General features: G+C 50.1%; 1 protein-coding gene across 2 annotated transcripts in view; it reads right to left on the bottom strand.

Annotated features, from left to right (window-relative positions):
• The window catches only part of MYOCD (myocardin), a gene marked incomplete at both ends in the record, with an annotated part of 92,803 nt that overhangs the window by 17,502 nt on the left and 62,213 nt on the right, over positions 1-13,088 (bottom strand). For both annotated transcript variants that reach the window (XM_080678740.1, XM_080678741.1), the window contains 3 exons: positions 372-616; positions 5,645-5,770; positions 7,522-7,697. In XM_080678740.1, coding sequence (XP_080534866.1) covers positions 372-616; positions 5,645-5,770; positions 7,522-7,697 — 547 coding nt within the window. The remainder of the gene's footprint in view (positions 1-371; positions 617-5,644; positions 5,771-7,521; positions 7,698-13,088) is intronic.

The raw sequence follows: 13,088 nt of genomic DNA, 5'->3' as shown, positions 1-13,088 counted from the left end.
GCATGATTTAGCAGGTGCAGCCCTGTGGAGCAGAAGCAAGCCTGTGGAGCTTGGCTGTACTCAGCATAATGGCCAGCGGCACCCAAGGCTGAACAGGGAGACAGCTGGAACCCCCACCCCACCTGCAGAGAAACCTCTCTGTTCCACATGCAGTCTCAACGTGGTCACACCTCCCTTTTCCCAGGGAGGCCTGTTATCAGGGGCACTGATATCCTTGCTCCCTCCCGGCCTATGTTCCTGAAAAGGTGTGCCCAGTTTCCAAAGATAACAGGTAAGGCACGATGCAGCATGGGACTTGGCTGCAGGTGCTGGCCCGGTGCGCTGGTAGAGAGGAGCCACCCACCCTGTGCAGCCTTGGCTCTGGGACTCACTTGAGCTGAGCGGGGTGGATGCTGGCGTAGCTGAAGCGCTGCTGCTGCTGCTGGCTGAGGATCTGCAGCTGCAGGAACAGCTGCTGCTGCTGTAGCAGCCGCGCGTAGGCTGAGTCCATGGGCGGTGGCGACTTCTCCGCCTTCTGGTCCGGGGGAATGTACTGGTGGTACTTGAGCTTCTTCACCTTTGGCTTGGGGTCCTTGGGCTTCTTGTGGCGGTTCTTACTGTCGCTCAAGGACTTGGACTGCAAGAGGATGGAGACGAACATGACTTTAGGTGATGGAGAGAATGACTGGCGTCATGGGAACACGCGAGGGGGTTGTGTCCCATAGATGTTCTCGAATCTTGGACATACAGACAGCAAAGCACGATGTGCAAAGAGACCCTGGGACACTGAGATGTCTAATGAACTGGAAGCACACCCCTTAGGTGGGAGTCTTGAACCTTAGAAGTGGCTCCTGGAGCTTTTTCCTCCCAGAGTAGAGTGAGAACACTTTCCTCACCTCAAACCAACTGCTGTCTAACACATTCTGATCTTGGGGTTGATTCATAGGAAAGTACTTTCATATGTATACGTGGAATCACTGCTGTTTAAGCACTTAGCCAATTGACGTAGTAATGCCATACATTTAGATGAAATTAATCTTGACTTTGAAAATCCAGAATGTGAAGTTTTGCTGCTTCAGGCTGAAAAGTAATATAGACTGTCCCTCCCACCACCATCCCTAATCCTGATATAAAATCAGGAAGTGGTACCCTCGGAATACTGTACTTACTATGGGGAGGGTTAGCCATGCCCTGGGACCCCCCAGAAGTTACCCTTTGTAGAGCGTGATTTGGACACTTGGAAAGAAGTTAAGCTTACAGATTAGGGCAGCCTTGGGCAAACTACGGCCCGTGGGCCGGATCCGGCTGTTCTATCCGGTTCTCTTGCTCTCCCCTCCGCTCCTTTACTTTGAATTTATATTAGTTCACACAAACACTCCATCCATGCTTTTGTTCCGGCCCTCCGGTCCAGTTTAAGAACCCATTGTGGCCCCCGAGTCAAAAAGTTTGCCCACCCCTGGATTAGGGAGTGAAGAGAAATTTCTGAAGGTGGTACAAGCACCTTACTACATCTTAGTTACCTCACCTGCAAGTTGTGGAAAACAATCTCTACTTCCTATCTCAGTGACCAACGTAAGGGTGATGGAAGACAGTACTGAAATAACAACAGGTCTCAGAGGAGAGTGTGATTAGATCTATAATCTAAAATCAAAGGCCTCCCTACGTTAGGAAGCAATAGGTTCATACTGTGATCAGTTGAAAAATATAAATTTCAAACCTTGACTTTTTCCAGAAGGTTGAAATGAGGAACATGGATATCCTGTCAGAAGATTCTTGAGAATTTGGGGAAAAGGTGGAGGGAACATGTGGTACCAGCAGTGCCCAGAAGAGGGGGCTCCTACATAGCTGGCAGGCCTGTTCTGACGGGCAGCGGCCCCATTTTAACCACAAAACACACATCTGAAGGTGCCCTACCCAGGGGAGCTACCCACTTGCCTTCCTCTGACCAGCGCATCCCACCACCGAAGCCTCTTTGTATTTTCTCAAGGAGGCGTCTGGGAGACTAATGAATAACGAGCACGTGTCTTTCCCTGCTCGTTAATTGATTAGCATTCCGGTTAAGGAATCAGTCTCACACTTGAAGGACTTCTCTGGCCCCGCAGTCAGCTCTGCGCTGCTTGGCAGCTTCTGTTCCACCTCATCTGGGACTTGCCTTGTCCCGGGAGCTTCAGCCCTGAGTCTTGCTAAGGATTTTCATGCCTTACTTAGTTAGCACAGGGACTGAGCCATCCAGAAGGATCTAAAACCGAGCCATTTTCTCTGCACAGTGAGAGCAAAGACTACTGTGCACATGGAGCTCTGAATTCATGGACCGGTGCCATTTCACACTCTTTCTGAGACCAGAGGCTATTCAAGCTGTGGATTTGTTTTGCTGTTTCCTACCCAGAACTGCATGGCCACCCTAAGGGGAGAACAACCTAAGGCAGCGGTGCATCCAAGGTCCAGGGGCTTAAGACCCAGGCACGAAGGTGAGTGTAATGCGATAGGGAACAGTGTGCCCTGTGGCCTGAGGCTTCCTCACTCAACCTGCATGCACACAGTGGGGCTGCTGCACAACACAGCAGCCCCTGCCTGGGAGATGAAGTCAAACTCATCAGCCAAAACAGGCTGGTGCCAAACTGCCTAGCCCTGCCCTCTCCAGCAGCTCACCCCTCCTGCCTCTTTTCCTTGTAATTTTCTGCTGTTTTGGAACTCCCTCCTCCACTTGTTGTATGACTCCAGCTCATCCTCTGAGTCCAGCTCAAAGCTCAACTCACCAGAGAAGCTTTTCCTAACTCACAGCAATGTCTCCTATCTGTGAGTCTCACATGGCATGGCCACACCCCTGCTGAGCGGAGGGGACTGAAATCCAGCCCTCACTCTGTTTCGGAGGCTGTTGGTCCTGAGGCGGGACTATGGCTGCCTGGGGAGGGGGAACCTCTGCTTATCTTACCTAATAATATACCTAATAATAGACAAACATGTAAATTGACCATACATCTGCTATGCCCACCAGCCAATCAGGAGGGAATATGCAAATTAGAAGGACAAAGATGGCGGCCACCCAGCTGCTCCAGGCATGGGGTGGCCAGGCAGGGCAGGATGCCTGCTATGAGTGGGAGGGTGGGGGGCGAGGGGATCTATAGGAGCGGCACTCTGGCCCCGCAGCAAAGACGAAGATAGCAGACTCTGACCTGAGTCTGCAATGAAGCAGCGAAGACAAAGATGGCAGACTCCGGCCTGAGTCTGCAGAAAAGACAGCAGACTCTGGCTGGAGTCTGCAGCAAAGACCAAGAAGGCAGACTCTGGCCAGAGCAAAGGCCTGGGTCCCGGGTGCTGGAAGCCAAGGGAAAGAAGGCCTATTGCACAAATCTCTTCATGCAGAGGGCCTCTGGTATTGTGATAAGATACAAGTAACACAAAATCACCATAGTCACCATTTGAAAATACACAACTCAGTGGCACTTAATACATTCACAATGTTGTGCGTGTCATCACCATCTAGCTCCGGAACATTTCCATTGCCCCCAAAAAGAAAGCCATACATACCACTGAGCAGTCACTCCCACCCCTTCCCTCCTTTTTGCAGGCCTCCCACCCCCCACCCCGGGAGCCACTTCTGCTTTCTGTCTCTATGGCTTGGCTATTCAGGATGTTTCATAGAAATGGAATCATACAATAAGTAGTCTTTTGTGTTGGGCTTTTTTCACTCAGCATTAACACTTTCAAGGTTCATTCCTGGTATATCATGTATCAGCACTCATTTCTCCTTATGGCTGAATAATATTCCATTGTGTGGATATGCCACATGCTTATCCATTCTTCAGTTGATGGACCTTTGGGCTAGTTTCGACTTTTCGCTATTGTGAGTAGTGTGCTATGAATACTCATGTACAAGTTTTGCTTTGAACACCTGCTTTCAGTTCTCTTGGGCAAATACTTAGCAGTGGAATTACTGGGTCATACAGTAATTCAACCCTTAACTTATTGAGGGGCCACTACTGTTTTCCATAGTGGATGGAAACCATTTTACATTACACTTTTCCTCTGGCAACATATGAGAGTGCCAGTCTCCACATCCTCACCAGCACTTGCCCTTCCCCCCGTTTTTACTGTAGCATTCTGGTGGGTGTGCTGCAGTATTTTGTTGTGGTTTGGGTTTGCATTTTTCTGATGACTAATGACATGTAGTAACACTTTTAATGTGATTATTGGCAATTTCCTTATCTTTGGAGAAATGTCTAGTGAAGTCCTTAGGGGCACATTTTCCCTACTTGCTCAAAGCACTGTGTTAGCGGAGCTGTGATACCCAACAGGCTCCTGGAGGGCAGGAACCATGTGATGCGACCCGGGGCCTGCGAGAACACTTTCCTCTCTGTAGGAGACTCAGCTTCAGAGCACTGCTGTGCGTTCACACTGGCCTCACAGGAACCTCTCACAGTCAGCAGGGCAGAGGGGGTTCCCAGCGTGGTTGCCTCCTTCTTTGAGAAGCCCTTTAGGATCCTCTTAATTTAGAGATGATGAGTATTCAACAACGAGAAGTCACAGGCATTGACCAATCAGCAGGAATGTGGGCTCTTATGTAAACCACTGGTGCTGCCTGAGAGCTGGCTCCCTCCTGCTCTTTATTAAAATGGACCCATCCTCCCTCAGGGCAACATTCTCAGAGTGCACGGGGCCTGAAGCTTTGCTAATTTGAACTATGAAATGTAAAATACGTTGGTGGAAATGTTCATACAATTTCTTTGTACACAGCATTGGAAATAATGTGTATCATCTCCTCCGTCCACCTGCGGTGAACAAACTTCAGCAGCAGTCACATGATTTCAAAGCTGCTGAGCTGAGTGAATGGGAAGTGAGCTTTAAGCCACTGCAGTTCGGTGGGGGCGCTTACTGGGTGGCCGAAATGCCTGCCGTCCACTTCTGTGTATGCAGTGGCGGGGACCACAGGCTGTTACTTGAACATTGACTCTGACTCAGTCTACAACCACTGATAAAATAGTTCCTAAGAGTCATTTCAACATTCATTAAGTGGCGGTCCCAGAGGTGAGAGACATGCTCCCAAAGCAATTAGGAATTGCATGGGATACACTGCTAGGGAGGCTAAATGACTCCCAGGCAGCTAAGTGAGGAGACCCCACTCTGGGAATGATGAGATACAACGCTGAGAAACTGAAACCAACGATATGCTAAATGCTTGTTGTTCTTTGTCTACCAGGAAGAACATCGCCCTTTATCTGCACTTCATAGGGAGCCTGGCTGGACTGAGGGAGGTCTGACTTGTGCAAGGCCTTCAGGTCTGCTTCCCTTTCATGAAGTTCAACTCCCCTCTGCTCATTTGATGGTGCTTACAATTCTGCGTGCGTTACGACCAGCTGTGTCTACCTCTCGGATGAACAGGAAGTCTTTTAAGTCAGGAACAAACTAGTGGGCGCTGAGCCCAAAGAAATGCAAACGCATAGGCTTCCCCTGAAGGGAAGCCCCACGCTGTGCTGCGTGGAAAGCGGGATCTTGGTCAATGTACCCACTGCTCATTGCTCACAGCTGTCATGTATGTTCCTAGTGGACTAAACCTGTAACAGGGTCTGCGTGGCTCTCGTCTTCCCAGCCTAGCTCAGAAAGCTCTGCTCAGAGCTGCTCTGTGAGCCAGAAGTCAGGCAGGTGTGTGGAGGCGGGCCCATTGTACCTTCACAGCAGCGTGCCCAGGGTTGGCGGTGCTGAGCGGGCCGAGCCCCGGCTTCCCTGTGTCTGACTGGTTGCTGGGCTGTGAGACCGAGTCATTCCTGTCATTTTCTGAGCCAGAAGTTAGATCCTGAAATCCAAATTGTAGCATTACTAGGATGTAAGGGTCAAAACGGTGACATAGAAGTGTTAAAGTAGAGCCCCCCGCCACCCCCCACACACATAAACACACACATAGCTCTGCTGTGTGTTTTTTCAATCCTCACCTGAGGATTTGCTTTTATTGATTTTAGAGAGAGAGGAAGGGAGAGATAGAAACATCTATGTAAGAGAAACATCAATCAGTTGCCTCCTGTACCCAACCTACGTATGTGCCTTGATCGGGAGTCAAACCCACAGCCGTTTGGTGTACAGAGCAATGCTCCAACTAACTGAGCCACCCAGTCAGGGCTAGCTCTGATGTTTTAATCCTAGCTTTTAATCTAAGTACATGTAAGACTACTTCCTCCAGGAGAAGAATATGTATATATTGTTAACCAATTGAGGATATTTTGAGGAGAGAAAAGGGTCATTATTAAGAGTTATTCCACAAGATGGGAATAGAACCAGCCTAGTCTTGGAAAACTGGGATATCTGGTCACCCTGAGTGCGGGTTCCTCCTGCCTGTGACAAGGTCCACCTGTTGGACTTGATAATGGGATTGAAATAGGGAGAGGGAGGAGTGGGTGTAGCAACTGTGGGAGAGGTAGGACATGAATGAGACAACAGGGTGTTAGCAGATGGAGGAAAAGTGGGCATGCATGTATGTATATGTGTGTATATTTATCTCTGTGTGTATGTGTGCATATGTTTATGTGTTCTGTGTATAGCTGTATGTGTCTCTGTGTATATTTTGTGTATATATAGGTATATGAGTGTATATGCTTGTATATATATCTGTGTGGATGTGTTCTGTGCATGTATATTTAATGTACATGTGTGTATGTGTCTGTGGTTGTCTGTATGCCTATGTGCCCTTGGTGTGTGTGTTTCTGTGGATACGTATGTGTGTTTATGTGTATTTGTGTGCATGTGTACATGTAGGTGTGCTGGTCAGGCTGAGGAAAATCCCACTAGGCCTGGTTGCTTCTAAGGGTGGCAGCTGAGGGGCTGGGGGGTTGCAGTGTCCTGGAGACCACACACTGCTCAGCCTCAGAGTCTCAGTTCCTCCCTTGTGGAATCAGCATCAGTGCTCCTGCCTGGGGGGCTGTGCTCCCTAACAGGCTACGCTCAGGAAGTGGCTGGAGCGCCCTGGTGCAGTGAGTGCTTAATGGAATGCAGTGGCTGTTGTTAATAATCATCATTGTTCTTTATAAATGTGCTTTGAGCAATATTTGCAATATACATGCTTCACATGCTAAGAGTTTGTGGATTTGTCCAGAGGTGAGTGCTGTGCTTGGTTTGGGGCTGGAAGTGGCCTTGCAGCAGTTCTGCAGGTAGAAACCTGCTCAGGTAGAACCAACATGACGCTCTCTTTTGTAACCGCAGCGCCCCCTCGTGGCTGCTCAGTGCACGGAAGGGACATTGAAAGCAGTCCTGCTCTGGCACATTCTGTCCGGGCGACTGTGGTGGGTCATCTAATGGCAGAGAACCTCATTTTTACTTTGTAAAAATAGGGATAAAAGGTATCTACTTGACAGAGTAGATGCTTAAAAAGTATGTCCCAGGGTACAGACCTTGGGTTCTCCTCCAGGTGTTCTGGAGGTTTTGCCACCACACAGAGCCCTGGACCTAGGGGTGACATGCCATCCAGACATGTCTGTGGACCTTGCAGCAGGACCCAGCCTGGCAGTGTTATTTCCAGACTATGGAGAGATGACAGGTTGAGAAGCAGTTTGTTACCTGGATTGTCCCCGGAGGACCTGCCAAAGGGGTCTCCGTAGCTTTGGTGTCTCGGGGGGACCTCGCTGGGCCCTGGGGGTCTTCGCTTCGCGTGTGATCTGGAGAAAGCCCGTCGCTGCTGCTGTCCTCGTCGAAGGCAAAGGCATCTGCTGGTTTGGAGAAGCTCACCTGGTTCCCTGGGGCCGGGAAATCCAACACTGGTCAGAGGCGTGGGCACGTCACAGGGCTCGCTGCACCTGCTCAGTGCATCACCCCATTAGGACCAGCGCCACCCCTTTAGGACTGTGTGCAGTTCAAGGTAACAGTGAAGGTCCTTTCTAAATGGTTTCATTTCCATCTATTGACTCAGATGGGAACTTGTGTTTATAAAAGCAGGATGTTTGGCAGGGAAGAATGACTTGTATTATTGGTTAAACCAGTGGTTGGCAAACTGCAGCTCGTGAGCCACATGCGGCTCACGAGCTGCGGTTTGCCGCTCTGTTGACTAATGAGTTTGCTGACCACTGGGTTAAACCTTATTTTCAGGTTTGTCCATTTCTGAACATTTTCTGTGGGAACCCATATCTTTTGAAACCGAACTGGGGGGTTGCTGAAGGAAAGACAAGCCCCCCCCACCCCGCCGCCCCCCGCTCTGCCAGACGCAGCAGGAGGCCACTGGAGCGAGCTCAGAGAGAAGGCCACCTCCCTGTCTCACAATGAGAGACATGACCGAGACGACAGTGGGCCATCTGCATCCTCTTCAAATGTAACACACAACACAGCACAGCACTGATGTTCAGCAAACTTCCTAATAGGATGAGCTAGGACAGCTACTGAGTTTAAAGTCCGAGTGTCAGAATGAGCTAATGTCCCAGGGTGTCCCATCCCACTAGTGCATATCTATTTACAGAAGCATAAATGTGTCTCAGAAATGTTGGGGTGATCCTTACTTGTTTATTATTTGGATTTTATTTTGACTCCTCATATCTCTGGGTCTATTTTGGAAAATCTCATGGGCTCACACAGGCAGAGATGCCTCCTCCGCTGCCCACACGTCTCTGGGGGCACAGGTACATTAGCTTGGGAAGAGGGTTTATCAGACCAGACGGCACTATAGCGACATCCTTATATGTCCCTTATGTTTCCTAATTGCTCAGTTTCATCTGGTTTACTATCCAACTGCATAGTACAAAATGTGCCGGGGCCACATCGCTCATCTGACCCGAGTCCAGGCCAGCTCTTCCAAAGGAATTCGGGTTTATCAGGAAGTTGCCAGCCCGGCCTTCTGCAATCGCGCTGCAGAGAGCTTTTGACTCCTGCTCCGCGCAGATAAGGGAGAGGAGCTCTCAATGCAGACGGGAAAGGCAGCAGGGAGCTGGAAGTAATGGAACAAATGTGGCTTGGGGCTTGTCATCGCCACCACTGCTGGCATCTGTCACGGCCCCTCACTCAGACATGCCAGGGTCAAGTCAGGAAAGAGGCCAGACTAGGACAGGGCAGGTAGAAGCCCAGCCGCTGGCCCGTGGGGCCGCCTGCCACCCTGGCACGGTGTGGGGCCCATACTGCTGCCCCAGGGAGTCGAGGAGCCTTCAAAAGAGTCATTATTGTTTACGGTTATAGAAGGAACCTCTACTCAGCATTAACATTCACACCGCAGGAAATGGCCACACTAATCCTACTTCCTATGAAGAACTCGGACATATACGTACAAATGTAAAACGCGTGTCACCCAGTCAGGCCTGGGCGAACCATCTGCTCTGAAACTTGCTTTTTCCCCTCTACACGTGTCCTGGAGACCCTTCCCTGTGAGCACAGAGGTCTTCCTCCATTAAAAATCAGTTTTTGTATCAGTTGCACAGTATCCCATTGTATTCACGGGAACTTTGATTTTTCAAATTTTATTTTCAAAAGTGCACTTTTTTAACTATAAAAATTTTGAAATAATAGACAAGTACAGAGAATAATATAAAACATCTGTAGGTGTCACCTGAAATAAATACATGCTATCATTTTTTTGCATTTGCACCTGAGTTCTCACAGGGGCATTCCATTGGGTGTTTGATAAACGTCACCTTTTTCTTTTTGCTCAGGGGCCACTGCCCCCTTTAGAACTCTGGTCTCAAATGCCTCCCTCTCTCTTCTAAGAGCCCAGAAGTAGCTCCCAGCCTTCCCGTCCTGGCCTCTCACAGCGAACCCTGCACTCTGCACATGAAGCTGTGTTTGTCACTTTCATGTAATATGAGAAAACGTTTCTATTCCTTTCTCAAGGGGCCCCTCAGCCTGAGATCTTCCCAGGAAGGTCCTGCCAGTTGCCTCCGTGAATCAGCTTCTATACATTTCTTCACTTTAGAAACGATGTTTTCTTGGAAATTGCAAATCCTACTTATACTCGTGGAATTAGAGACTTTGTCCCCATTACAAAGGTTACATGTATGATTGAGGCCAGGTGGGCCTGGGAGCCGGAGGGCGGGTGGGTGTTAAACCTTCCCATCCCAGAAACCACGGAATTTCACTGGGATCTACCTGGCACCTCCCCCTCCCCCTCGAGCCAACACCATCCCTACCCTCAGAGAAGCCTCCTGTGGCTGTGCCCACCAGGGCCCCATCTGAGAGCTTTATCTTCTCTCCCCTCCCCACTTCCTCAGTCTACATGAATATGGATCATCTGTGTGCGGTTTGATACCTCAGGTGACAGACTCCTCCCACCTCCGCCCCTGCCAGCTCACCCACATCTACAGTATCACATCTCTAATGTGTACAGATTAGAGGGAATTAGTCAAATTGCAAAGTTGTCCAAATAGCATCCCCTGTGGGTAGAAATGTTTTGAGAAAAGGGGGGAGAGAGGACGGTTTCTCTTCTTAGCCTCCATCAACCTTACTTTTCAAGTGGAGTGATAGCAGATGATAAGAAGAGTAGTTTGTATCAGTCATTCCCTTGATAGTGCAGCAATAGCAAAACAATCAGCTTTCATTAGGCCGTGTGACGGGCCAGTAAGTCAGAGTAGGGGGCACATTTTCTCATCTCTGTTTTGAGGACCTTGCTAGGGCCAGTCCGTCCCGGTGTTTAGAGACCCGCTGACTGTGGGCCCAGCCAGCGTCTCTCCTCTCTCTGCACACCTGTCCTGAGGACATCTCCATATTCCACAACATGTTTTTGTGATTTGAGGGGCAAATGTGACTTCTTGATTGTGAGAGCAAAAGGCTCCAGGTTCTGGGAAGGGCGCTCATGATGGTTCCATTGGGCCTTGTCTCAGAAAGGGCTGGAGGGCTGGAGGGAGCCCTGTGGTTGCTACCAGTCAATCAGCATGCCCTTTTCATTCTAATATGTACCATTTGGTGACCTCAGATTAAGGCACTAGAATGAGGGAAAGTCTAGAAGTCAAGCATCTGGAATACAGGAGTCAGTAACCTGTTCCATTTTCCCCAATTCCTCAGTTACTCTCTTCTTTTCCAGCCTTCCCACTTCAGGAGAAATGGGGAGAGAGAAGCACACCCAGACACGGTATCGTGGAGAGAAGGAGAGGCATGCGAAGGAGGTTATTCTTGTGTTGCCATGGGGCACAGTGGACAATGTCAGGGACTAGACTGGGGAATGCTGGTGGGTAGATGGAGGGAGCAGTCCCAGTCTCCTGGAGGAGGCAGGATTCAGCCGAGCCCAAATGACTGTCAGCTGTGGACAGGCCATAGCAAGGGGGACGGCGGCAATAATGGGGAGCGTGGAAGGGAAGTGACGGGGTGGTGATTAGCAGAGTCCGGTGGGAAGGGGGAGGAAGACACTCTTCTAGCCAGAGGAGAGGTTTATTTGGGGACCAATCCCTGGAGAGGCATGGCTTCTACGCTTCTGCTTTACCAAGTGACATCGATCACTATAGAGGTTCCTCCGCTTACACCTGTGAATTCACCATTAGCACACACAACCACATGCAGGTACACCCCAATGAAAAACCAGGGTGAAGTCAAGGCCCCAAATATGGCTCCTGTCTGGTATCTAAAAAGCAGCATGTGCCGGCTCAGAATATGCCGCCAGACATGTGAGGACCACTCAGGGTCTGTCCAGGTCAGGAGATCTGCATTGGACCCTGCCCATTACCACCCTCCCCCCCCCCCCCCAAAAAAAAAAAAGCTACAAGTGGATGAAGTTGTGATGCCAGGGCAGACCGTGAGAGAAAGGGCACAGAGGCCTCCCCCCGTCGCCCCCACTACACCCTCAGCTCAGACTCTGCGGATGGAGAAAACCTCGACAGCGGAGGGGCTGAGAGCACAGGGCTGGCTGCCCCCGACACAGTGTATGAGTGGCTTGGTGTGGTCAGTAGGAAGTGGGGCTCTGCAGTCAAACAGACTTGGTTTGTTTCTCGGTTCTACCACTTCAGTGGCAAAGTGATGGTTGGCCGTTATTTGACCCAGCGGAGCCTCCGTTTCCCCATCTATAAAATGGGATTAATAACAATAGCTACCTTTCAGGGTTTTGAGGGTGAAAATGACACGACATGTGTAAAGTACGTTGTGCATTATTTGCGTAGTCCCTGCAAGTGCTCAATAGTTTCCAGCTGCTGTTATTGTTGGTGTTGTTTTTGTTAGGCGTCTCTCTTGTCTCAAGTTTTCTATCATCAAAACAAAAGAGACCACCCAGGAGGCAGTGTCCATGTGGCCCGCTTTGCAAGGGTCAGCATAGCTCCAGGGAGAACTGGTGTGTCCGAGTGGAGTGGTCATGCTGGGAAGGCAGAGCTAGGCCTTCCCCGGAGCAGGGTGTCGCAGGAAGGGGTGTCACATCACCCCTCTCCTTCCCGCTCAGGCAAGACTCCTGTGGAGTGGGACAGAGGTCGGCTTATCTGGCTGCCTCAGGAACAACCAAGTCTATCAGCTTCGTGGTGCGGCCCTGAGCCTCCACTCCAGCCTTCCCACTGCCCGGCTCTCGGAGTGCTGTGCACTGGCTATTGTCCCTGGACACGCTTGGGGCGCGCGATGACAAGGACCTGCTTTGGAAAGCCTTGATATCATCCCCCAGCTATGCCCTGGGGCTGGCTCTGGGCGCTGGCCCCTGGGGATCTTGGCCTGGTGACTCTTAGCTCTCCCTCCCCCTCTTGGAAGTGATTAGATGAATGAGTCAGTTGTACTTTCCTCTGCATAAACATTTAAAATTCCAAGATTAGAGTGAGATAATTGGAGTCCCAGTTACCTTTCTGCTGGGCCCACACGGAGGGCTGAGACCACGCAGTGGAATGTGAAAATGGGCCCAGCTTCTTATCTACTCGCAAGCTGAGCGGGCACTGCAGGAGCTATTTTAATTCCGGGACAGGCCATCTCCTAACCTCCTCCTGGAAGGGGCTCAAGCCAAATCCATTTCCCCAGGGAGGAGGCTACCACACGGAGGTAGATAGGGTTTCAGTGTGGCTCTTGCCTGAGCTATTTCCATACTGGAGATACCGCGTCTGCAGAAGACGGAGAACAGTACATTGCCCAGCAAAGACAGACCACCTCTCGCTCTGGAAGGGGATCGGGTGCCTTTACTATGGAAATAGAGTAAGTGGATGATTGAAGGAATAAGGATTCCTTCCCTCAGATTCCTGGCTACAAATTTGCTGTTAGGT

The sequence above is a fragment of the Plecotus auritus genome, assembly GCF_963455305.1.
Source record: "Plecotus auritus genome assembly, chromosome: 7".
Lineage (NCBI taxonomy): Eukaryota > Metazoa > Chordata > Mammalia > Chiroptera > Vespertilionidae > Plecotus > Plecotus auritus.
Note: the sequence above shows the minus strand (reverse complement) of the source record. Positions and strands in the feature narration are given on the sequence as shown.